Genomic DNA, 27,793 nt, shown 5'->3' on the forward strand with positions numbered 1-27,793 from the left:
TTCCCTACCAGTGTCTCTGATGATGTTCAAGTGACTTTCTAATTAGTGTTATCTGTGAACGGATGTAAAATAATATGGTGCCTGGTCTCATATGTACATGTATATAAATGATTGTTTTTGATAATATTCACAAGTAAATGTGAACATATATGTTGATGTACATATATATGTTGATGCAATATATCTTAATTTAAAAATCATAATTAATTACATCAATTAATAAAACCTTTTATCTGGGCACATACCATTATTATTCAGGGTACAGCTTAATTAAGCCTTATGCAAGCAACCATAAAATGTGTTGTTTTAAGCGGTCTGTCTTTTGGGAGGTCTGTCTTATGGGAAGATACCCTTCATGCGACTGCAAATATTAATATTGAGTAAATGTTCTGATTCCAATTGCTTTTCTTTTTCTGTTTTTGAGAAGAAAATTAGAAATTATTTGAAGTCAAGACCTCCACGGCATATATCTTATGTATTTTTGTTGTCCCTTAACATGTCTCGATTCTTATAGGAAACGTAAAAACTTCATTTTTATAACAGTCTCATGAGAAAAGTCCAGTTTTATTGCATTTAGAGTTTCGTTTAAACCACCTTCGGATGTTTCTGTCTTGGCAACTCGATGTATATTTTAGTTGAAATGCGTATAACGAACTACGGTTATAACGAACTAGAATCAGGGGTCCATTTGAGTTCGTTATACCATAGTTTACTGTAAACAACTCAGTTTGTAACTTTCTAAATCATCATCCACGCAATGCGGGTTTCAAGAGTTACTTCCCTTCTTTGGTTCTTCGGCTGCCGAGTCAGCAAACTGAAAGATAGTCAACGTACTCGGCGAAGTAAGTTATCGTGATATTACTGCTGCTTTAACATATAAAATGGACTGACAAGTCATATGGTCATATTTGTATTTTGTAGCTGGAGCTGACCTGAATAGTAATTCATGAAATACGTGTTAAACTTAATTCCGTTGCGTTATTACACAACACGTTTTGCTGTAAGTGCAGTGCCTGGTCTCATATGTACATGTATATAAATGATTGTTTTGATAATATTCACAAGTAAATGTGAACATATATGTTGATGTACATATATATGTTGATGCAATATATCTTAATTTAAAAATCATAATTAATTTACATCAATTAATAAAACCTTTTATCTGGGCACATACCATTATTATTCAGGGTACAGCTTAATTAAGCCTTATGCAAGCAACCATAAAATGTGTTGTTTTAAGCGGTCTGTCTTTTGGGAGGTCTGTCTTATGGGAAGATACCCTTCATGCGACTGCAAATATTAATATTGAGTAAATGTTCTGATTCCAATTGCTTTTCTTTTTCTGTTTTTGAGAAGAAAATTAGAAATTATTTGAAGTCAAGCCCTCCACGGCATATATCTTATGTATTTTGTTGTCCCTTAACATGTCTATAACGAACTAGAATCAGGGGTCCATATGAGTTCGTTATACCATAGTTTACTGTAAACAACTCAGTATGTAACTTTCTAAATCATCATCCACGCAATGCGGGTTTCAAGAGTTACTTCCCTTCTTTGGTTCTTCGGCTGCCGAGTCAGCAAACTGAAAGATAGTCAACGTACTCGGCGAAGTAAGTTTTCGTGATATTACCGCTGCTTTAACATATAAAATGGACTGACAAGTCATATGGTCATATTTGTATTTTGTAGCTGGAGCTGACCTGAATATTAATTCATGAAATACGTGTTAAACTTAATTCCGTTGCGTTATTACACAACACGTTTGCTCTAAGTGCGGGCCGCCATGTTGATTTTATTTTGTTTCGGTTTTCGCGCACGTTATGCTGAATAGGCACGCTGTTACAGAATTACATTAATGTACTTGTGTTCATTTGACTTGGAGGTGAGTATAAGTCCCTTAAATATCTCTTTGATTTTCCCACGAAATGGCGCGAATGTTACGGTGTAAAAAGTGAAACTGTCTCACACAGATCATTATTAGATGACAGTTATTCATCTCTATCGAGTCTATGTCCATATTCCATGTCTTTGATATTGTGATTTCTTAGATATTTTGATTATTCAGCTCTTGTGGTTACTTATTTCTTTTGTTATATGGACAAACTCCGACATATTGTTCCATGGAGACAGTTTAAGACTAGATTGATGAAAAAGGATTTGACTTTGAAAGTTTGGTTTGTTTCTTATGAGTGAGTGAGTTTAGTTTTACGCCGCACTCAGCAATATTTCAGCTATATGGTGGCGGTCTGTAAATAATCGAGTCTGGACCAGACAATCCAGTGATCAACAGCATGAGCATCGATCTGCGCAATTGGGAACCGATGACATGTGTCAACCAAGTCAGCGAGCCTGACCACCCGATCCCGTTAGTCGCCTCTTATGACAAGCAAAGTCGCCTTTTGTGGCAAGCATGGGTTGCTGAAGACCTATTCTACCCCTGATCTTCACGGGTCTGTTTCTTATGAATCAAACATGCCAGGAACATCAACTACCCCATAACATGGTTCAGTTTGATACTAAATGGCTGATTGGAAGTTGCTTTACCAGAACCCTGTCAAAAACTATTCAGGTGTATGTATAGAACAATCTGATCATACCTACACTGAAGCTATATCTGGTAAGAGTTCCTTACGTAACACCCCCTAACCTAACTTTAAACTATATAAACTATAGTGTTTGCTCATCACAAAATAGGCGGGGGGTACGTAAGGAAGTCTCTCCCTATATCTGTTCTCAAACATGTCAAAGTAAGAACAATATCCTTGTAACCATGGCGTATAATTGTTATTGTCACCATGGTCACCACAGGGGCTTGTAACGCTAAACACTACCATCAAGGTATGTACTATCACTAACGGTATCTTAGCACTATATATAAACATGATAAAAGGAAAGGGATGTAACGAGGTCAACACACCAAGTTTGTTTCAGGGCGAACCTGCCCCGCACTAAGCTTTAAATAAAATATGTCCCATCAGATAGCTGACTCTTTTCAGTGCGGGGCAGGTTAAGGCCAAGGTCGTCAATGGCAAACGTGCACGACACAATTCTGTTTGCGATGAATAAATGTATGTAAACTCATTATGACAGTGAGGTGTAAGTGTCTGCGAAAGAATGGCATCTAGCACGCTGACAGGTGAGAGTTACACGCCCCTGCCATAGATCGCATAGCAATGCAGCTGTTGAAGAAGTGCCTATAATATATGGAAAAAAAGAAAGAACACTCGTTACAATTACGTCTACTTCACTTCTGAAACACCGGAGATCAGTTCTAACCCGAAAGATGATCGACCTAGCCTTGTACCGTGCTAGAATCGGGACTTTCTCACACCCACCCGGGACCCGCCAGGTAGGCCATGTTGGCAGGTATTCACCTGACACACAGCAAAGTAGCATTTTTCACTACACGTATAGATTGAGTGCTTGTGCAGTGTTTTTACGGTGTACTTGTCTCTCTCACTGGCTATGATGAGATTTGGGAATGTTGTAGCCCAGTCATACCAAAACTTTGAGTATCTCCTACCTACGGATAGTGATTGTTTACATCTGTGCATTGGTGACGTCACCAGTCATCTATGAAGGATCAAGTTAAAAAACAAGCTGAGACCCTGGATAGGCTTGAGACCTTTAGTCGTAGAAACAATGTGGTATTTTACAACATAAGTGAGAGCCAAAACGAGAAATATCAGAACTGTAGAGACACTGTGTTAAATGTGTTAAACAAGCATTCTCGTCGCACCTGGGAAAGAGCGGGGATTCTACGGGCGCACCCCGCCCTGTAGGATTGACACGTGACAATCAACGACCACGCCCCCTCATTGTCAAATTTGCTGTGTTTGAGGATAAAATCCGCGAATTAAAACTCCGTCCAGAACTTCAGAAGTCTGCAATTTGAGTATCAAATGATCTGACGAAACGTCAACGTGACACAATCAGTGAACATAGAGATAAAGGTCTCATTGCCCACTACAAGAACGGACGTTTGATTACCCGACCGAAAGATCACTCCTCTACGGAACCGAAAACTGGGCTACCTAGTCAAGAAACCGTCAGTTTGAACAGAACTTCACAGGGGGCAATGAGACGCCTGAACAACGTCAGCTTTGTTGTTGACAATCGGACAACGTCGACACAACTGCACCCACACCTACACCCACAACAAGAAGCGCTCCTACAATGTCATCACAATAGGAAATCGGCCGGGCCTGTGGCCAGTTACCATGGTTAAAAACACCTGTTGATGACACGGATGACCAACACACGCCTTGTGATGACACAAATCGTAGTGACTTCTACGATAACATCTCTTTTGTTCCCTTTGCATTCCTTTCATGGAATATCGATGGCCTAAAGAGCAAGTTACAAGACTCAGATTTCTTAGCCTTCCTAGGTCAGTTTGACATAATATGCCTATACGAGACTTTTGTTGATAATCTGATCACTATACCAGAGTTATCTGAATTTCACTTGTATTTTTGTAAAGCTCATAAATTGTCTAATTTTGGAAGGCTTTCAGGGGTAAAGCGTACATGTTTATACAGAATTCATTGTCACAATATTGTTCAGAGATATCTATTACAATATCAAATGTTATCTGTTTACGCTTAAACAAACATATGTTGAATTCCGAACAAGATATTTTACTTTTTGCTGTATATGTTCCACCAGAAGGTTCAACATTCTCTAAGAAAGTACAAACATGTACCCTGTTTGATCAATTAGAAGAGTGGTTGTTAGACAACCCCCATTATATGACTGATTGTGATATTCATATTATGGGTGACTTTAACGCTCGTGTTGGAGATGGTAATCAGCCACCTGACGCTCCAGATGATAGAATTGATCACTATTTTCCTGAAGATGAACCAGTACCTATAGACACCAGGTCATCTCCATTCTCTTCCCACAGAGGTTACTCCTGTCATATCTTCCTAGGTAACCTCTGTTCTAATACAGCCCTTTCATGGTGTGAGCGTTCAAGACTCGTGATTGGAGGCAATCAGATTTATTTGTGCAATCAGCGATGTTGTTTCAAAAGTGATCATTCGCAAGGCCTTGGTAATTTCCGTATGCTTCGAGAAAACTAAACGTCTTCCCCTGCGCGATGCGCAAACGTTTCTTCTAGACAGAACTCAGTCATGTTATGGCAGATCAGTGGCGTCTCCATCGCCCTCGTTGACAACGGACAAGCTAGCCATTAAACGTCTTGTGTGTAACATCAACACAAGTCCCCGGCAAATGGGGATATTTGTGGCCCATCATTTGCTTGTGTTAGTCAAGTTGAATCTAAGTCGATGTAACACGTGTTCTGATTGGATAGAAAGAAGGGAGATAATTCGTGTTGCGATCTTTTGCCGCTAGGGGATTTTACGAGAACCGGGAAATATGGCCGTATTAGAACAGAGGTTCGTAGGAAGATATGACAAGTAACCTCTGTGGGAAGAGAATGGGTCATCTCAGGATGTTATTGTAAATAGATTTGGGAATCTACTTTTGAACTTTTGCTATGTTTTTAAAATTTAAGTTGTTTCTAGTTAATGGACGTGTGAAAGGTGATGAACGAGGTCAGTTCACGTACATTTCTGACCAGGGCTGTAGTGTTATTGATTATATTATTTCGTCTCCTAATTTATTCAAGTACTTTTTTAGTTTCAAAATATGTGATAGAATTGAAAGCAAACACATGCCACTGGTACTCAGTTTCAAAAGTGTAAAAAGCAATTATGATCAACAACTGGAAAATGATTGCATCCCACAATATAAATGGAAATCATGTGATGAACAAATATTTGTATGTAATATATATGATAGAAAGCATGTACTGGACTTACTCATAGATGAAATTTCAATTGACATTAATAATGCTGTTTCCAAATTTGCAGATTGTATATTAGAAGCGGCAGGTTGTATGAAAATGCCACCTCAATGTAAAACTAGACCTAAGAACTTCTATGGTAGTGATTGCCATGGGGCTAAATTAGAGGCAAGAAAGTGTTTTAAGAGCTTTAGAAATGATAGAAACAACCTAAATTTAAAGAAATATGGCATACTCAGAAATACTTATAAATATAAATGTAGGAAGTGGAAAAGAATAAACCAACAGCTAACAGCCAGAAAGTTATATAACTCTAGACACAATCCTAAATCATTTTGGAAGGAACTGAGAAATATATCTAATCCCAGGAAACCACCACCCGATATTTCTGATGAATCATGGTTTAATCACCTCAAATTACTGTATGATAAAACTGATCTTACTGATCAAGATCAAGATACTTTTGTTACATGTGCTGCACATATATGTCCTGAATCAACCGATTTTGGATTCTCCAATTAAAGAAGAAGACATTTTTGATGCTATTAAACGGTTAAAAATTAAAAATTGGTAAATCGCCTGGTGTCGACAATATACTAGCAGGAATGATTAAATCATCGGAAAAGGTTGTTATGCCATTTCTTCTCGTATTATGTAATAAACTATTTGAGAGTGGCAGCTTTCCAGATGCTTGGAGTAAAGCAATAATTATTCCATTACATAAGAAGGGTGATATCCACAACCCAGATAACTAGAGGGGCATTTCATTGCTAAGTATTTTAAGTAGTTTATATACCAGCATATTAAACACTCGTTTAACACAATTGGCAATTTTCATGAATAAGATATCAGAAACTCAAGCGGGTTTTAGAGGAGGTTATTCTGCCATAGATCACATTTTCACGTTGAATGCGTTTATTGAAAAATGCTTATGTAAAAAGAGAAAAAAATTGTTTGTTGCTTTCATAGATTTTAAAAAGGCTTTTGATTCAATAGACAGATTTAAATTATGGAGCTTATTATCAAGCTACGGCTTGGGTAGGAAAATGATGCTAGCGCTTAAAGGTATTTACTCTCCGATAAATCATGTGTGCTATGTAATTCACATTTAACAGACTACTTTAACTGACCTTTTGGTCTAAAACAAGGTTGTATGCTGAGTCAAATACTCTTTTCTCTGTTCATAAATGAACTTTCTATTGAAATTTCACAAAATGGAAAACACGGCATCCAGTTATTTCCTGATATGATAGAAATTATTATGCTACTTTTCGCTGATGATGTTATTTTAGCTTCAGATACTGAATGTGGTCTTCAAAATCAATTACATATTTTATCATTGTATTCAGATAAGTGGGGTTTAAGCGTTAACCTTGATAAATCTAATATTGTTGTTTTCAGGAGGGGAGGTAGACTTAAAAGTACTGATGCATGGTACTTTCAAGGTAATAACTTAAAGATGGTCAATAGCTATAAGTATCTCGGTTTTCTATTCACGTGTAATGTTAGCTTGGGCAAATCGTTATCCGATCTCTCCTTGCGTGGTAAAAAAGCATCAATGGAATTAAATGGCAACCTTAGAAAAATCGGTTCGTTATCACCAGATATCTTTTTCAAAATATTTGATAGTCAAATACAATCTATCCTATTATATGCTTCAGAAATGTGGGGATATAAAAAATATGAATGTATTGAGAAAATACATCTTTCGGCTTGCAAATTATACCTAAACGTTGGACCTCAGACACCTAACGCTATTGTGTATGGTGAATGTGGCCGTTTCCCTATTTTTGTAAATGCAGCTGTTCGTTGTCTTAACTACTGGATTAAAATAATAACAATGCACAATGATCGCATACCAAAGAAAGCTTATGAAATGTCTTAATCTCGATAACCTTGGCTATGAGACATGAGCTTCAAACATTCGCTATTTGCTCTTTTCTTATGGATTTGGATTTGTTTGGTTATCACAAACTGTTGGAAATTGTGTAAGTTTTATCGGAATCTTTAAAACGCGTTTAGTGGATGTTTTTAAACAAAACTGGAGATCCAATCTTGACAATAGCACACGTTATGTTTTGTATAGAGAATTCAAAAGCTTATTAAACCCTGAAAAATACCTTTTTGAAATTGCAGATTATAAATTACGTAAATATTTAGTTAGATTTAGAGCAGGATTACTAAGGTTAAAATTTAATGAAGGACGATGGTGTAAAATAAGCAAATTTGAGAACATGTCCTATCTGTTACGGAGGTCTAGAAGACGAATACCATTTTACTTTCATTTGTCCTAGATATGATGACTTACGTCGTAAATATTTACCAAGTGATTTCAAAACGAATATGCATAACTTTAAGAAACTACTTATGACAAATGACGTACATAGTTTGAAAATGCTCAGCCTATATATAATGCATTCTTATGAACGAAGATATAAGCTATCACAAGAATGATAATATTAAATACCATATTATACTTTTGTATTATCATATCATATCTTTATCTACTTATCCATATAAGCCTGTATCGTATGTTCAGATTACCTGTATACATGTATGCAGATGGGCGAGTATACAGTACAACCAGAAATTATTGAGAATTTAAAGATTGTAATTTTTTTATTCTTTTCAGTCATTACTCACCTATTAAATGTGAATATTAGCAGAACATAACTCCAGATTCAAAGACAGGTGAACAGTTAGTATTTTGTCAAGTCACCATGGGCAGCAATGCAGGCTTCAATGTGGCGAGGCATACTACTGATCAAAGAAGTTAGAAATTTGTGGTTGCTGTCCCAATATCGGACCACCTCTTCTTTCATTTCAGCAATATTTGTCAGATTTTTCTTATTGACACTTTCCTTCATAAGTCCCCAAACATTTTCTATTGGATTTAGGTCAGGGCTATAGCTTGGCCAATCTAATAATGTCATATTTTGGGTCCGAAACCAGGCCTGTGAATGCTTTGAATGATGTTTTGGGTCGTTCTCCTGCTGGAAAATCCAAAAATATCCATAGAACACGTGAGCAGATGGAAGTAAATGTCCCTCGAGAATATCTGTGTACCGCTCACTGTTCATATTCCCTTCAACTACACAGAGGGGCCTTGCCCCTAACACAGATATGCCACCCCACACATTAAATTTCTGACTGTACTTTGGGCGCTGATACAAATGTTTTTCAGCTTGATTGGTCCAGAAATTCAGTGTATTAGGAAACAGCCACACAGAACTTTCATCTGAGAAAATCACATTGTCCCAATTAAAATTTCAGTTCAACCTTTGCTCATTTTGTTCAGGTTTCATGATAGGTGATGGAATTCATCGACTTTTCTGCCAATCCATTGCATGCAACTCAGTTCTAATTGTCTCCTTACAGACAGCCATAGTTCCTCTATCAATCAAATCCAGCCTTAAGTTTTCTAAACTCCTTCGTTTGTTTTTAGAAACAAGAATACTAAGCCGCCTCCTGTCACCGACAGTCAATTAATTTTCTGGGCCTACCTGCGCCTCCCTGGTGCTCAATGCCATATCCATTCGCTATATCTTTCAAAACACGATAAACAGTGGACAAAGGGATGCCTGTTCTACTTGAAATCACTTCAGCTGATCTGATGTCCTTGTTCTAAAATCAACATCCGCTTCTCTAAATCATCCATACTGAGGATCACTGAAAATGTCGTCTGCTAGCAAGTAAACAAAGGGGGATAACTCTTCACAAACTAATGAAAAAGGATTAACAGAGTTGTCTCTCTTGAATGAAACCAAGCACTTGATAGCTGGTCATGGTTGTTTATACTAGAAATACTACATATTCCTAAAATTCTCAATAATTTCTGGTCATACTATACATACACGTATATGCAAATTGTATTATAATGTATGAAACTGTATGTATATGGGCCTGATGGCCTTTGTACGGAAATAAAGTTTTGATTGATTGATTGACAGGTGCCATGAGTTCAACATGTTTTGGTGCATGTCGTTTGTGTATACTGTGAAATAAACAAGAAATGGGTTACGGCTACAAATCATGAGCAGGGATTTTGTCTCGGGAATCGAGAAATCACGATTTTTCGAGCTTCCGAAGACTCTAGCTCCCAAAGTACTGCTTCGATTTTTGTGCTCTCTGTCTTGTTTTGTAGGTAAATCTATTGGCTTGAATTGTGTGCATACTTTAAATGGGATAGATAAGTGAGCATTGTTGAATTCGCCCTGAAACAAACTTGGTGTGTTGACCTCGTTTCATCCCTTTCCTTTTTATATAGTGCTAAGACCCTGTTAGTGACAGTACATAACTTGATGGCAGTTTTTACTGTTACAAGCCCCTGTGGTTTTTGGATGGTGATTAATGATTTAAGTTTTTGCAAATAGACTACATCAAGCTGGTACCACCATGAGGACATATAACGATGAACTCAAGTACTTGGAGAAAATCTCCGGCAACTGCTGGCACATCAAGAAGGGATTTGTGGAAAATATGAAAGTAAGAATTACCATGTCAATGTCCAAGGCTCGGGAGACGTGAGTGCCCTGGGCACACTAGAAACCTGTGACTTTTTGACAAAGGTTCCCCTTTATGGTTAATATCTGTACTTGACAGTTCTTCCTCATTAAGCTGTCACAACTGGAATACTGTTCAAAGCGACTTAAACATAACCGACTCTCTCACTTACCATGTCTATGGAACTGAAACATAGAAATACTATAAAACTCAACTCAATTCATAATTTCATTTCCTGTTTCAGGTTGATGGATATTTCTACACAAATGACCGCTTAGAGAAGCTGATGTTTGATGAGTTGAAGCACTCATGTAACAGTAAAGGTTTTGGCGGCTTTCTGCCGGGGATGAAGCAGATCGCCAATGTTGCTGCATTACCTGGCATTGTCTCGGTATGTAACCATGGTAACCTACCTGCTCTACGCCATTATTCAGATGGGTGTGGGGGCATCTATTTTGGTGTATTTTCAGTGTTGATAATTAGCCCCAAGTCTACTTCAAAAGGTCCCTGAACTGAAGTATGTAGTTCCCATTTCGAATGAGTTGTAATATCCCCTTGGTAACAACAACAGAATTTATTACATAGTTTTATCATTATTTCACAGACTATTATCCTAAATATCTTTTGTGTTACAGATTTGTGATCAAATTCTTTTGTTTTCAAGCTACAAGCCACCTTTTGTATTAGTCATAGAGAAATTTGGGATGAGAATATTTCTTTTGTGGACATGTTTTGTCAGTTTTGCCCTGAGTTGCGATTGTGTTTCACATTTCAGATACCGGGTGATTTGTCTGATGTACACATTCCACCAACATTCTGGTAGTCATTAACTAAAATAACATGCAACTTTATGTATCATGACTTCTTGTTTATAACATTGAGTGACATTTCAATGTAGATTCTCCAGCTTGATGACTGTGTAACAATCTTCCTTGAAATGTCACTAAAAGAGCAATAAATTAAGAATCTGAAACCCATCCACATGATAATGTTTTATGTTTTCTTGTTTGAACAAAGTGGAACAATTGTTTTCCAGAAATCGGTTGGACTTCCTGATGTTCATTCCGGGTATGGCTTTGCTATTGGTGAGTTTAACATGACAGGACCTTGCATGGTGTTTTGCTTAGTGTACAGATCCACTGACCATGAAACTCAAAATTGATAAAGTAGTAAAATTACAGAACAAGGTGTTTTTGTCACAATGTTTACTTGAACAATACAATTATTTCAAGGTATTCTTATGTCACTGGGGCGGTGGGGTAGCCTAGTGGTTAAAGCGTTGGCTCGTCATGCCGAAGACCTGGGTTCGAATCCCCACATGGGCACAATGTGTGAAGCCCATTTCTGGTGTCCCCCGCCGTGATGTTGCTGGAATATTGCTAAAGGCGGCGTAAAACCAAACTCAGTCAGTCTTATGTGACTAAGACCGAAATGTTTATAATGATGCATCGTCTTTATGACATGAATACTGCATTAAGGTTTTCGATGAATAGTATTTGTTTGGACTCAAACAGGACCGAGATTTCTGTGTTTACCATGTACAGAATCAAACTTTAAGATGATTTAAAACGTCTAGCACAATGCACTTAGTTTTGTTAACCGAACCAAATGCTACTTCCCTCAGTGTACAGTGATTAGACTGGAATGTCATTTGGTCACAACTATGTCTCTCATGTTCTCGTACTTAAGGAACATGTATATCCTATTGTATGCAGTTTGTTTTGTATTCATCAAAGAAATAACATGTTTTCAAATGAATTTTGTGCTAAATGGTGAAATTCTGGTTACCTTGTAACTGTTCGGTGATGATGATGATATGATGAATCGATGATGAATCGATGATGATGATGATGATGACGATGATGATGCATGATTGATGCTACATTGTTATTCCCCAAGTGTTTGGATCAGTGTGTATCAATATATTCTTTAATCTATCTTGTCGTTTACACAATAAATAGTGATAAGTTTCACTACATAAAACCAACTGATAATTATCTTGTTTGTAAATGTAAACAGGTAACATGGCCGCCTTTGACATGAATGACCCTACAGCAGTCGTCTCCCCTGGTGGTGTTGGTTTTGACATAAACTGCGGTGTGCGCCTCCTACGTACAAATCTCCATGCTAACGATGTGATCCCCCTGAAGGAAGAACTGTCCCAGTGCCTGTTTGATCACATCCCAGTTGGTGTCGGATCACGGGGGATCATACCCATGACAGCCCAGTAAGCATAGAACACCATTTCTTGGGTGTTCTCTTATTCTGTTATATACATTATGCCTTCGTTAGGAACATAGAACAGGTGTTACATTTATTCACTGTGAATCGTATTAGTCTTGATCGTGTTGCAAATAGTTTGTAGAACATGGTGGTTATTTTTGACATTTGGTCCTCAATAGAAATTACTTTACATTTTATGCTTGTTGTATATATTCCATGTTTCTATACTCTCCGTCTCTGTGTTCCAGAAACTTGGAGGAGGCTCTGGAAATGGGGATGGATTGGTCCCTCAGGGAAGGTAGGACATGCGTCTGTGTTGGGTGTATTCTTGTAATGTTATCATTTCTCTGCTAATCGGAAAAAAAACATCAGGAAAAAAAGAATCGAAAAAAAAAGAATCAAATTTTGCTAGGAAAAAAAGAAACAGGAAAAAAAGAATCAGTTCACAGCAGTTAAGACTAGACTTCTTTGAGCACTTCCACCAGACCTTGTTCTTTCTTGTACAGTTTCTGGTGTACATGTACCCATTCCAGCAAAGCTTCTTGCCACCCTTGTTGCTCTCTATCACCTCCATTATGTCTTACTTCAAACTGATTATTATGCAGTTTGTTTTGTATTCATCGAAAAGAAATAACATGTTTTCAAATGAATTTTTGTGCTAAATGGTGAAATTCTGGTTACCTTGTAACTGTTCGGTGATGATGATGATAATGATGAATCGATGATGAATCGATGATGACGCATGCTATTGATGCTACATTGTTATTCCCCAAGTGTTTGGATCAGTGTGTATCAATATATTCTTTAATCTATCTTGTCGTTTACACAATAAATAGTGATAAGTTTCACTACATAAAACCAACTGATAATTATCTTGTTTGTAAATGTAAACAGGTAACATGGCCGCCTTTGACATGAATGACCCTACAGCAGTCGTCTCCCCTGGTGGTGTTGGTTTTGACATAAACTGCGGTGTGCGCCTCCTACGTACAAATCTCCATGCTAAGGATGTGATCCCCCTGAAGGAACAACTGTCCCAGTGCCTGTTTGATCACATCCCAGTTGGTGTCGGATCACGGGGGATCATACCCATGACAGCCCAGTAAGCATAGAACACCATTTCTTGGGTGTTCTCTTATTCTATTATATACATTATGCCAGCCGTTAGGAACATAGAACAGGTGTTACATTTATTCACTGTGAATCATTATTAGTCTTGATCGTGTTTGCCAAATAGTTTGTAGAACATGGTGGTTATTTTTGACATTTGGTCCTCAATAGAAATTACTTTACATTTTATGCTTGTTGTATATATTCCATGTTTCTATACTCTCCGTCTCTGTGTTCCAGAAACTTGGAGGAGGCTCTGGAAATGGGGATGGATTGGTCCCTCAGGGAAGGTAGGACATGCGTCTGTGTTGGGTGTATTCTTGTAATGTTATCATTTCTCTGCTAATCGGAAAAAAAAACATCAGGAAAAAAAGAATCGGGAAAAAAAGAATGAAATTTTGCTAGGAAAAAAAGAAACAGGAAAAAAAGAATCAGTTCACAGCAGTTAAGACTAGACTTCTTTGAGCACTTCCACCAGACCTTGTTCTTTCTTGTACAGTTTCTGGTGTACATGTACCCATTCCAGCAAAGCTTCTTGCCACCCTTGTTGCTCTCTATCACCTCCATTATGTCTTACTTCAAACTGGGGGTGGTGGGGTAGTCTAGTGGTTAAAGCGTTGGCTCGTCACGCCGAAGACCCGGGTTCAAATCCCCACATGGGTACAATGAGTGAAGCCCATTTCTGGTGTCCCCCGCCATGATATTGCTGGAATATTGCTAAAAGCGGCGTAAAACCAAACTCAGTCAGTCAGTACCTCAAACTGACATGCTTTACTCTTATATAGATCTATTGGTACCACTGTCAAAACTAATGTAACCATATACCAATTATACATGATTGGAAGCCAGTTAATCCCTTGACAATATACTGACTAAGCTTTTTTATAAGCTGATTCTTTTTTTCCTACAATCATTTCTCTCACTGTATTTTTGTTGCGTTGATAATTTTGGAAATTGGAAATAATCTACCTTGTAAAACTACTACTGATACACCTGAATTATCAGTGTTTAAACACACCCACACCTCTGTTTAAAATATCTGGTCGGCCAAACGTGTACAGTCCAGTGGGGCATACGATGATGTTTGGACTATATGTTACTGCAGCCTAAAACTAGGTTGATCAGAAATTGCTGAAAGATATTTCTCTGTTGGCTGTGTCGACAGGAAACAAAGAATACTGTGAGGAGTGTGGAAGCTGTACGATGTGTGTTTTGTATGTTATAGGCTATGCATGGGCTGAAGACAAAGCTCACTGTGAGGAGTATGGAAGCTGTACGATGTGTGTTTTGTATGTTATAGGCTATGCATGGGCTGAAGACAAGGAACACTGTGAGGAGTATGGCAGAATGCTCAATGCTGATCCCTCTAAAGTCAGCAACAGAGCAAAGAAGAGGGGCCTTCCTCAGGTAACACCTAGTTGTCTCCCCTTGCACTACAAACAATGTTGACGATTTGCATATGTTGCCTTGTGTATTTATGAACAATAATGATTCCATCATGCTTATGTACTGGTATTAAAGTTTTAGTTTGTATGGTAATTATTCTGTGGCATAATGTTATACAAGTTCCCAGCTAATGTGTGTGGGATAGTTTTTGACCCATGTCATTTCCTACTTCAGCCATTCAAGTCTGACAATGGCTCGTGATGCTGAGATATTGGTGGAATATTGCTAATAGTTGGATTAAAACTAAATATGATATGAAGAAGTTAATTTCTTATCATTATCTGCTAAAGAAACGAAAGGAAATGTTCATATTTGATGTTGCTCTGTTTGATCATTGCATCATACTTCACATGTCTGCTGCAGCTCGGGACGCTGGGTGCCGGGAACCATTACGCTGAGATCCAGGTGGTGGAGGAGATCTATGACGACTATGCGGCCAAGAAGATGGGCATTGAGTTCAAGGATCAGGTCTGTGTGATGATCCACAGTGGCAGCCGAGGCATGGGACACCAGGTGGCAACAGGTACGTGCTTGTGGATGAGGGGCTCTGTAAGGGCAGTGTTCTGGGAGGGTGTTGTATCAAATGACACCAGGTCAAACAGGTACATGCACATGCATGTGGACAAGGGGCTCTGTCGAGGCTGTGTTCTGGCAGCGTGTTGCATCAAATGACACCAGGTGGTGACAGGTACATGCTTGTGGACAAGGGGCTCTGTCGGGGCTGTGTTCTGACAGAGTGTTGCATCAAATGACACCAGGTGGTGACAGGTACATGCTTGTGGACAAGGGGCTCTGTCGGGGCTGTGTTCTGACAGAGTGTTGCATCAAATGACACCAGGTGGTGACAGGTACATGCTTGTGGACAAGGGGCTCTGTCAGGGCTGTGTTCTGGCAGGGTGTTGTATCAAATGACACCAGGTGGTGACAGGTACATGCTTGTGGACAAGGGGTCTCTGTCGGGGCAGTGTTCTGACAGGGTGTTGTTTCGAATGACAGCAGGCACCTGGTTTTAATTTTCCTTATCCTGACTCATGCTCTTTTTGCTTGTCTTCTTCTTCTTGCGAACATAGTGGAACACTTGTATCTCCTTAGTGAAGCTCCCTTCAATGTAAAATCACTAATTGGTACTCACCACGAGTTGCCTCCCTTGCCCTTTTTGGCGGGAACAGGTGTCGCCACCCTCTGGCCTCATGCTTCACTCTCTCCTTCTTCGCCCAGTGAGCAGGATGTGAGAGCGCCTGTGTCTCCTTACACACTATATCCTTTGGTTTTCTTAGTTTATTACCTCTTATAGGTTACTATAGAGGTATAGCTAGTATCCTTCATTAATTTGCATTGATATTTAATCATTATTTCTACTGTTTATTCCGTGAGTTAAGTGATTGTTCAGCTAGTATTTACGTTGATGAAAATCTGTACTATTTGCAATTCACGTTTTTCAATTGCTGACCATGTATTATGCCCTAGTTGTGCTTTCGCCTTGTGCGTTTGATACGTTGCAGTTACTGCATTAATCTATCAATTCTGCTTTTCATAAATATCTTTGCGTCGTGAGGCGTACCGCGAATAGGTCGCGCAAACAAAGGGTTAGACATGGCGATACGCCAGTTCCCCTTCCAGTCAGCTGCTGTCGATGGAGCCCCTCCCGTCTGGTGTTTACTTAAGAGACTCCGTCGGAAGATGGGCGTGGGATGCAGTCCGCCAACACTAAGAAGCGTCCTGCCTCCCCAGGCGTCCGTCATCGCCAGATAAAGTCAAAAGAGGGCCCGGCGTCTTCCCAGCGCAGACCCGGACCCCAGGGCAGCGTCGACATCTAAGGGGAAGTCACGAAGTCGTCAAGAACTTTCTCAGCGAGATTGTTCCAGCCGCCCGAACTGGGCCTCTCGATGATCAGCCGATCATCATCCCTGGCGTCACATACAAGAAGCGACCGGTGACAGCTACAGTGACATCAGCAGAGATCGCCATGCAGCCTGATGCCTCTACACTGATGTCAGGCGACTTCCCTGAGGGTCAGCAGCTGTCATCGCCAGAGAGGGCACCGACTCGCCGTCGCCAGACCATCCCAGGCGAGCTGTTGCGGCAGATCATGACCATGATGGAGGCCACTACAGTCGGGGAAGCAGCCAGCCCAGGGCCGAGCAGCATGAGGCGATACCCAGAGGCACCCCAGTCAGCGTAGCAGCCCACGGCGAAGCAGCCGAGAAGGAAGTCACAGACCACCTCAGCGAAGGGCGCAGATGTACAGTCGTCGCGAAGGCCTTCCGCGAAGGCGGGAGAGATCGTCATCATCCTCGGCCTCGTCCTCAGATGCAGACTCAGACCACCAGGCGTCACGGAAGCCGTCCGCGGAAGTCAAGCGCCGCTCCCCAGGTCGGACGCAGAGAAGCTGCTGCGAAGGCCGTCACACAGATCGTCATCGTCCAGAAGGGCGTCGAGGGACTATTCAAGAGCTTCCGCGAAGCCGTCAACATTCTCCCTCGCAGATCTAGGTCTTCCCATAGGCGCCAGATCACCTAGGCGATCTCCGCGCCGTTCACTGCGCCCGATCTCCGCATTACATCACCTGCGCGGGTCATCACACAAGTCGGCACACAGGTCTACACTCAGGTCTCCCGAGTGTCACCCGACATAGAGATAGCAGCCCAGAGGTCACCATCAGAAGAGCATCAACCTCTCATCTCCGATGCTGGTACAGAAGATGATGGAGGCATCATCTTCTCAGGCGCTGAGATAAGATATTGGATGGTAAACAACCTAGATTTATCTTCACCGTCCAAGAGTGGCAACTCAGAAGCGCAGACATACCTGATGAAGGAAGGCGATGCAGGCGCCATCACCTTACCTCCGATCGACCCGATTGCTGCGGTGCCACATAATCTAGATACAGCCTTCATTAAAGCTACGAAAGTGCAGACTCCACATCTGCCGAACTTTCCGCTAAGAAGTTCTCCACGCACAACATGGACCCCTTCCTGAAGGCACAAGACATCGATGAAAACTACAAGCTGATCAGCGATGTTAAGAACAAGAACTACAAGATTGGCGATCGCAAGCTGGTGCAGATAGAAAACATGGCGAGGCGCATGTTCTTTGGCCTAAATAGATCTAGAGCGATCAATGAGACACTTATCACCAGATTTACGTATCACGACCTCTGAAGATGATAGGATGATCTACTCGGCCCTACTGATGCAAAGAAGGACCAGCAGTTCCTTACAGATCATCTCACATCTGTCTCAGCAGCACTGACCTTAGCTTCGTCGTCAAGGCCTCCTCGCTTCCTGCAGCTGGGGTGAGAACTTTACAGCTCCACTCTATACAGCCCGTGGTCATCCCCAAACATCTTTGGCGGAGGAATAGACAAAGTCTCCAAAGGAAGTCACTAAGGACTCCAGAGAAGTCCTTATGATCAAGTCGATGGACCAGCTAGCAAAGCGTCATCAGGCAGACTTCACAAAGATACTCAGGGAGATCTAAGTTCTCGGGACTACAGAAAGCGGGATAGGAAGATAGCCAGCCAGGAAAGATTCTTTTAAATTAAGCCCATATGGCAACTATAGAGGAGGGTCAGGAAGAGGCAGGACACCCAGAGGTTCCGCAACTATAAGCGCTGAAAGACAGGTTGGAGCGACTGGAGTCTTCCACCCCAGCCGTTCCAGTACAACCGTCACAAGTGGGTGGGCGCCTCCAACTACACTGGGAGAACTGGGGAATGTTAAAGACCCTTATGTCTCCAACATTCTTCAACAACAGTTTAAGTATCCCACTACAGGCCGCGCCTCCGCTGACAGTCAACCCTTACAAGTTAGGCTTACAGGCACAACAACTACCAAAGTTAAAGAGGCGGTTACATCACTCATAACCAAGCAGGCCATAGAAGTACTAGATCAAGTAGACATCGAACCAGGCTTCTACTCCCCAGTTTTCCTAGTACCCAAGAAAAACTCCAGGAGAAATACAGACTCATTTACAACATGAGCTTTTTCAACAGGAATTATCTCGCAAACCACCAAAGTTTAGCATGATACACCTTCCTCAGAGTTCACGACAGTTGATTAAGCCCCATGGATTACATGGCCAGTATAGATCTGCAAGGCGGCTTATCTACATATCCGATACATCCCGAATCCAGGAAATATCTAAGATTTACACTAGGCGGGCTACATTACCAATGGAAAGTACTCCCATTAGGCATATCATCAGCCCCTGGCTATTCACGAGGATAGCGAAACCTATTGTCACCTATCTACATGCGTCTAGGGCTCGCAGTGCGTTCTACCTCGACTGACGGGATACAAGTAGATCAAGATCCACAGCATCTCAAACTACAGTTAAACTACATCATAAAGCTACTAACACAGCTAGGATGGTTAGTAAACTTACTCAAGTCGGACCTAGTACCATCGCCAAGATCTGCAGTTCCTAGGCATTCGATTTATCACGAATCACAACCGTATCGTCGTACCAGAAGACCGTTGGCTCAAGATCCAACAGACCATTCCGTCAGCTCTACTCTCTCCGTTACCACTCGACAATGGCAGAAGCGTGTTGGGTCTCCTCACATCAGCCCAAGACATGACAGTCTCAGGCAGATTACAGTTCGCCCATTACAGGTCTTCATCAATGCACATCTCGGCGACCTACAACCATTCAGTCTACGAAGCGTCTCAGACCTCATCTACTATGGTGGACCAGGAGGTCGAATGTTTGCGAAGGTATTTGTTTAGAAGAGCAGGAATTCAAAACCCATCTATATGTAGGCAGCGTGGCTCCAAGGTTGGGGAGCTCATCTAGCCAACCCGGACTGACATCAGGGTTATGGAATCAGCAAGAAAGCAAGCTCCATATAAACATGTTAGAGATGAAAGCTGTAATCAGCGCCATACTTCATTGGAGCAACATTCTACAGAATCGCGCCAATGATTCATACCGACAACTTCGACAGTGGCGTTCTATGTGAACAAACAAGGTTCAACAAGATCACTGAACCTATTGACTTTAAGCTTTCAACTGTTAGATCTAATACGATCTAAACCTACATGTCAGAGCATGTCACATTCCGGAGCCAAGAATGTACTAGCAGGCGCACTCTCGGCCACATCAACCGTCACCGACAGAATGGATGCTCAATACAGAAATATTTGCACAGATAATCAAGCAAATAGGGGGCGCTAGTAGATCTATTTAACGCGCTTCAACAATCAGCTACCGACATTACGTGTCACCAGTCCCAGACCCACAAGCATGGGCAGCGGCGGCTCTAAGCATATCCTGGGAAGGCCTCAATGCGTCTGCAGCGTTTCCGCCGCCAGCAATAATACCTCAAGTGTTACAGAAAATCAGACAAACACAGAGCCTCCAACTCACTTTGGTGCAGCCCTACTGGCGGCCAGAGCGTGGTTTCCCATTCTAATTCAAGAAATCGGTCAACCAACACTAGAGCTACCCAAAGCTCAAATCTATTAATACATCCACACACCAAACAGGTGCGCGAAGCCCAAGTATTCCAACTTCGCATTATGGACTGTATTAAAATGTGTTTAAACAAAGAGGGTATTCTACCAGGCGGCAAAAGCGGTCCGCTTGCCTTACGCTATTCTACCGTAACTTATGCGGCGACAAGTGGCACAGTTTTGAAATTACGCGGTAAATAAAGGGATTTACAGCAAGAGATGCTACTCATCCACAAGTGGCAGATTATTTGTGTTACTTACGGCAAAACAAACATTTAAAAGGCTCGACATTGTCAACATATCTTGCGGCGCTTAGTTCTGTCATTACCATGAGAGCGGGTGTTAGATTAACAAGAACTCCAGAGTTACTGGCCTTACTCACGGGCTTTCGATTGGAGGACCAAAGCGGAAGTTCCACGCCCCAGCTTGGGATCTGAATATAGTGTTGCAACACCTCACAAGTGAGGCTTATGAACGCTGGAATCGACAAACTTTGAGCTTTCTCTCACAGAAAGCGGCTTTTCCTGTTATCTCTAGCCACAGCAGCCAGGATGTCGGAAATTCACGCACTAGATTATGAGAGGATACAGTTTGATGACAATCAAAACACAGCACACCTGGGATTAAGATGGGATTTCATCGCCAAAAATCAACTACCAGGTCAACCAGACAGGTTATTTCATATCCCTGCATTATCCTCCATTCTCGGATCTCAAGATACACTGGACTTATCTCTATGCCCAGTCAGAGCTCTCAAAATCTATTTCTGACGTTCCAAAACAAAGCGAAGATTTCTCAAGCGATTATTCATTCCCTTGTCGGCAACAACTCAGACAGAAGTCTCGTACCACCATATCTATATGGATAAGAACTGTCATGCCAGCCTACAAGGCAGCAGGACTGGACCCTCAACAGCATCAAATCCCCATGAAATCAGGCGTTAGCTTCCACTCTCGCCTTACGGTAACTGTTCTTTGAATACAATTATGGAAGGATGCTTTTGGAAATCTAACATGGTGTTTGCTAATCACTACCTGAGAGATATCACCACCGAGGGCGTCTCAGGCATTCACCATTTCGGTCCCTTGGTCCTCGCACAGCAGTTGACAGTCCCTAAATAGCGTTAACACGTAGTCTTCACGAGATTAATATGCATAATTGTTACATGCATTATCTAGCTTATAACTCTCACGGAGTTCTAGCAGTATGTATATATGTTCAGTGGTATAGCTTCTCTATCAAAGTGGCTTTGATATTGTTGTTTATAATATCTCAGTATATCATAATGTAAATACCCCAGTATGGCATTATAACCTATGGCTTATAATAGAGGAATTATCCTAAGTCTATGCCTTTATGAAGTTCCGTAGGGAGTTATTACAGTTAAATCTATATAAATCACTAATTCTATAAATCCAAAGTATTCTGTTTTGCCCACCTCCGTTTCCGTAGGATTCTACAAACAAAAGAGCATGAGTCAGGATAAGGAAAATATGTAATTTTTTGAGTAAAATTGATATTTTATACTTATCCTGACTCATGAGAGTTAACCCTCCATCCTCCCACATAACACTTTGGATTTCCCTGTAAATTCAAGTGTTGGGCTCATAAAATCAGGAGAGAGTGAAGCATGAGGCCAGAGGGTGGCGACACCTGTTCCTTAAAAGGGCAAGGGAGGCAACTTCGTGGTGAGTACCAATTAGTGATTTTACATTGAAGGGAGCTTCAATTAAGGAGATACAAGTGTTCCACTATGTTAGAAAGAGAGAAGACAAGCAAAAGAGCATGAGTCAGGATAAGTATAAAATATCAATTTTACTCAAAAATTACATGGCAGCCGCCGCCAACTACGCCTGGGTCAACCGCACCAGCATGACCTTCCTCACCAGACAGGTAAACAGCAGATACGTCGGTGGACCAAAGCCGAGCTGATAGATGTGGCAGTAGCAGGATCTGCTGATCGTGGGATCAGACCTTAGAGCTGCCCTGTTTTTGGACTCTGGCACTGCAATTTGATGGGCAAAGCTGTATCCCCCACTTATCTCAGTTTGTCAGCTCCATTTGTGCTCTTGATGTGACCTTATCTGTGAAAATGTAATGCCTGTATTTCTTTGGTTTTGCTTGGCGGTGGGGTATCCTAGTGGTTAAAGCATCCGTGCATCATGCTAAAGACCCTGGTTCGATTTCCCCCATGAGTACAATGTGTGAATCCCATTTCTGGTGTCCCGCGCTGTGATATTGCTGGAATACTGCTAAAAGCAATGTAAAACTAAACTCACTCACTCACCCGACCGCCTCCGTGGTGTTTTTATTAGAGCATCCGACCAGAGAGCGGAAGGTCATGGGTTCAATCCCTGGCCGTGTCATGCCAAAAGATATTAAAATATGGTACTTGTTGGTGCCTGCCTAGCGTTCGACACAAGTGGGTACAACAAGGACTGGTCGGCTGGGAGTCAACATAATGTGTTTTACTGCGGCATGGTATCTCAGTGAGCTAGCACTATAAAACCAGTTCAAGTCTGGGCTAGTACATGCAGCCACACATGCACACGCATGCACGTCATCATATGAGCGACATATCCTTAAGTGCGACTTTAAACCCCATTTCACCTCACTCACTCACTCACATTAGAAACCATGTTTTCACTGCTGATGTACATGTGTGGAGAGAGAGTTTACTTTTTCTATGTTGCTACAGGCATTTGCCAAGATGTTCAAGACGACTCCAGATGACCTTGACATGCATATGATCTATGACGTGTCGCACAACATTGCCAAAGTAGAGGAGCACTTTATTGACGGCAAACAGAAGACGCTTCTCGTGCACAGGAAGGGATCTACACGAGCCTTCCCTCCCCACCATCCACTCATTCCGGTCGATTATCAGGTATGGATGCTTGTTTCGGAAGGTAGTGTTGTGGTTAAATGTCTCCCCCTCCATACTTCCAGTTCAAGTGGATAATTAGAAATATATGCTTTTTGAGTTGGTGTAGCCTAGTCATGAAATTGTTGTGCCATTACCCTCTCATTACACTTTCTCATACAACATGCATGTTACATTTGAGCACTATAATGGCATTGTGTATCTGTTATTGATTAGTCAACTGATTCTTCTTACAAGTCTTCTGTTGTGCTTATTCCCTTCTAATCATGCCCATTAATTGTTTCTTTGATCAGTTAACGGGCCAGCCTGTTCTCATTGGGGGCACGATGGGCACCTGCAGCTATGTGCTGACGGGCACCGAACAGGGCATGACCGAAACCTTTGGCACAACGTGTCACGGCGCAGTAAGTTTACTTGTCATGACATTTTTATGTGTTACATTTTGACCCCACTGGGACCAACGATGGCTGTGAACTTATATCACAGTAAAATCAGTCATCTGACATTGTCTGTCAATCTGTGGTGGTTCCATCTTTCACCAAGCCAGCTGAAAGTGTGATCATGAAATAATTCTGAATGTATCATGTCCATTGTCTTGTGGCATTAGAAGTAAGTTATTGTATATAAGGGAAACATAAGAAATCATCTAAGAAAATGAAATGGCAATGAATTTCAAGATTCAAGATTCAAGATTTTTGTTTGTAGAAAGGCCATATGACCCAAAGTACAAATGTACAATATAACATAAGATTCTACAGAGTTACTTTCTTTAGTTTTATACATTCAAACACATGTTTAAGAAATTTAGCAAGATTTAACAGAAAGATGTTATTATTTGATTGGCACAGGTTTGAAACATTATTATGGTTACCACTACTACAATTTGGGATGAATCGCTTTCTCTCTGTTACAAAATATACACAATCATACAGTACATGTCTTTCATTCAGCATTACATTACAGTGTTTACAAATAAGGAATAATCAGCAAGGAATTTGATGAACATGAACATTCCTGGAAACGAGTGCATAGTAATAAGAGCTCTGGGACATCATTACTTCGTGGCGATCAATACTAAGAAAGCTGGTCCTTTGTTACAGGGGAGAGCACTCTCGCGAGCTAAGTCCCGGCGGAACCTGGACTACAGTGATGTACTGGCTGCCTTAGACGAGAAGGGGATTAGCATCAGGGTGGCATCCCCCAAACTTGTCATGGAGGAGGTGAGTGCTGGTGTATTGGTTGGTTGCTTTGTTGGCAGCAATATTCCAGCTATATGACGGCAATCTGTAATTAATCGAGTCTGGACCAGACAATCCAACCACATGAGCATTGATATGATGTCATGTGTCAACCAAGTCAGCGAGCCTGACCACCCAATCCCGTTAGTCGCCTCTTACGACAGGACCTTCAGTCTAACAGTTGTTCACTGTACATCTTAATGGGGGGTGGGGTAGCCTAGTGGTTCAAGCATTCACTGGTCATGCTGAAAACATGGGTTTGATTCCTCAATGGGTACAATGTGCAAAGCCCAATTTCTGGAGACCCCAGTCGTGATATTGCTGGAACATTGCTAAAAGCAGCGTAAAAGTAAAACCATATTCACTCACTCGTACATTCAAGCTGACATAACATAACAATAATAATGTTATTGAGAGACTGTCTTCATGCATTTTGTCCTGGAACCAAAATTTTCCATAAATAGCTGCAAAGTTGCCAATACAGTGAAAACCAGGATCACTAATTTCCATACTTTTGTTCAATCTTGTTCGTTTTTTGATAATTATTGCCTTACCTTCTGAGAAAATGGAAGATTTAAACATTTGAGCACATTAATAATATAATTGTTTTAAGCTTGGTATCATTTCCTCCTATGTATAGTATGATAATGTTTTTGTTTTAGGCTCCAGAATCTTACAAGAATGTGACAGATGTCGTGGATACATGTAAGTTTGATGTGCTGTTTTTATTTTGCTGGTCTTCAAATCCTTAAAAGGTTGATTTCATAAAACTTATTAGAAGTGTAAAAAGTTCAATATGAGGACTTGTTACTGCTGTTGCTCTTGAAATATACTTTTAACTTACCTTATGTACAATATTCAGGTGTTGGTTAGAATTGATGTTATTATTCTGTAATTAACTGCTTGTGAGAGGCAACTATAGGTCCTGACTGACCCAAATGAGTTTGTACATCATTGTATGTGGACATTGCTTATACAATGATCAAGCAAGCTTTGTTTAACCCAAGATTGATAATGACAGGCAGCTCTGAGATTGCTGATTGTAAATTACTGGATAGAGTTATGTCCCTTAGTATCGCTAGGATCCTTTGGATTCATAAATTCATTCAAGCTATTTCCAGTCAACTGACACAAATTGTGCTCCTATGTCTCTCTGAACTGTGTCCCTTTTTTTTTTTTTTCACACATTAAGCTGCCATGCGCTTCATTTAAACCCAACTCCCTCACTCACTCAGTGTGTATGTTCCAGGTCATGCAGCTGGTATCAGCAAGAAGGCAATAAAACTACGACCTATCGGGGTCATCAAAGGCTAGACCCTTGTTGTTCCTGGAAGCTCTCCTCTTCAAGTGCTATAACACACTATCTCCTCATAATACTAACAGCTTGTCTGCAGCCTACAAACAGACTCGGGGACTGAACTCAGCACTAAGTCCACAGCTGCTTAGGGCATATGGAAACTTATCTCAACCCGGCTTTGGGCATTATGCAACTAACTCAAGCTGCTGAGGCAATATGACTTTTATCTCATAAGCCTAACAGCTAACCATTGTACATACTGTGGTGCTAATTATTCCAAAACAGTCACTTATACAATAACATTATTGGTTTCGATACCAGTATTCAGTTTTCTGTTGAAGGAATTAATATACATTTTGTTACAGATTATTTTTATTTATGGCAGATAAAGTTGGTGTTGAGATAAAAAGTAGACGAAGGTTTACGGGTGACAGTTTTATTATTATACTGTAATTTTAACTTTTCAGTATAGGTCAATATAGCATTTACAAGCAAGGCTGAATAACATGGTAGAGAATTATATGTAGTGGTTGAAGGAATAACAGTAACAACAATTGTATATGACAGGGATTAACATGAGTAGAGTCACTAATAACAACTAAACCATTGTAACAACAGCGAGAACATGTGGAGGAAGCCAATTAAATAGGGAGCCAATTAATTGGAATAAAATATTTCTGTGAGATGATGGGAGAATCAACTGCTTTATGAACTCATAGTAGATTAATTAGGAGTTGTATTGAAATTATTCGTATCTGTGTGTCCAGAAACTGGTTGTTGCTTTACTTTAGGTATGACAGCGTGTCAGGTTCTTCCAATTATAATAATCCTCATCAATGTAAAGTTGGGTGTGATAGGGTAAAGGCCCGTTCTGTCCGGCTCAAAATGAGAAATTGTATATGTGGCTAAGTAAGATCAACTGGCATTATTCCAGGGGGTTGATGAGTCTTGTTTTCATCATGCAGTTCTTTCAGCATATCTTTGGGATTTGGGGGAAACAAGTGGTTCAAGGTTCACTCATTACTCCACAGACCTGGGTTTGATTCTCATGCATACAGTGTGTGAAGCCCATTTCTGGTGTCTAACACCAAGACGTTGCTGGACTGTTGGATAATACAATGTTTAACTATACTCTCCATTTCATGAAGACCTGACCCATTGTCTGTATCTTCCAGTGCATAATATCCATTGGCCAGCAGGTTATGGGAAGTGCGTATGTGGACTTAATGTCCTTTTCTGGTAGTGTGGGTGAGGTATTTGATCGCATTACATAGAAATCAGCAGATTTTCATTTGAGAACATGATTCTAGAGTATTTATTTGCTTGTTTTTGTTTACAGTTAGGATAATCTTGTTCTGTTGGTGAAAGTTAACATTGTTTTGTTATGGTTTAATGTAGATTTTCAAATAAATTCCCTTGTCAGGCAAATAATCTTGAAATATAAGTTATCATTCCCATAAACTCAGATATTTTAACACTGAGTTTGATTAAAAGTAAAATAATCAGTTAAGCTCTTTCACAGGTCATATTTTCAGTGAACAGGCCATGCTTTTAATTTGAAATCACGAGGAAGACACAAATTTAGAACATATTTTACTGTGCTACATTAAAGATAAAGGGACAATAATCTTGATTTGACGCCAGGAATGAAGGCTTGATTGTGTTAGACAATGAGCTGCTATGTCATTGCTATTGTCTCCCAGGTGACTGTGTTGAGTATCTGGTGATATTTCCCCAGCCATGTGTTGTATATATTGTGTACATACATCTGTAGTCTCTGTACATTCAGTGCATGAAATAAACCAGATATGGTGTGAA

The 27,793-nt window shown here is 40.6% G+C and overlaps 1 protein-coding gene across 1 annotated transcript; it reads left to right on the forward strand.

Moving 5' to 3' along the window:
* Positions 1-1,551: 1,551 nt before the first annotated feature.
* LOC124258613 (RNA-splicing ligase RtcB homolog) lies at positions 1,552-27,793 on the forward strand. The gene is made up of 14 exons (XM_046692677.1): positions 1,552-1,613; positions 10,192-10,303; positions 10,566-10,712; positions 11,358-11,406; positions 13,439-13,646; positions 13,895-13,944; positions 14,955-15,061; positions 15,464-15,660; positions 22,317-22,449; positions 23,255-23,443; positions 23,734-23,844; positions 24,541-24,660; positions 25,341-25,383; positions 25,928-27,793. Exons 2-14 carry the CDS (start codon positions 10,214-10,216, stop codon positions 25,990-25,992), a joined length of 1,509 nt encoding a protein of 502 aa, XP_046548633.1. The 5' UTR covers positions 1,552-1,613; positions 10,192-10,213; the 3' UTR covers positions 25,993-27,793.

Source organism: Haliotis rubra, unplaced genomic scaffold, assembly GCF_003918875.1.
Source record: "Haliotis rubra isolate DU_JTF1 unplaced genomic scaffold, ASM391887v1 Scf7, whole genome shotgun sequence".
In the NCBI taxonomy this organism is placed as follows: domain Eukaryota; kingdom Metazoa; phylum Mollusca; class Gastropoda; order Lepetellida; family Haliotidae; genus Haliotis; species Haliotis rubra.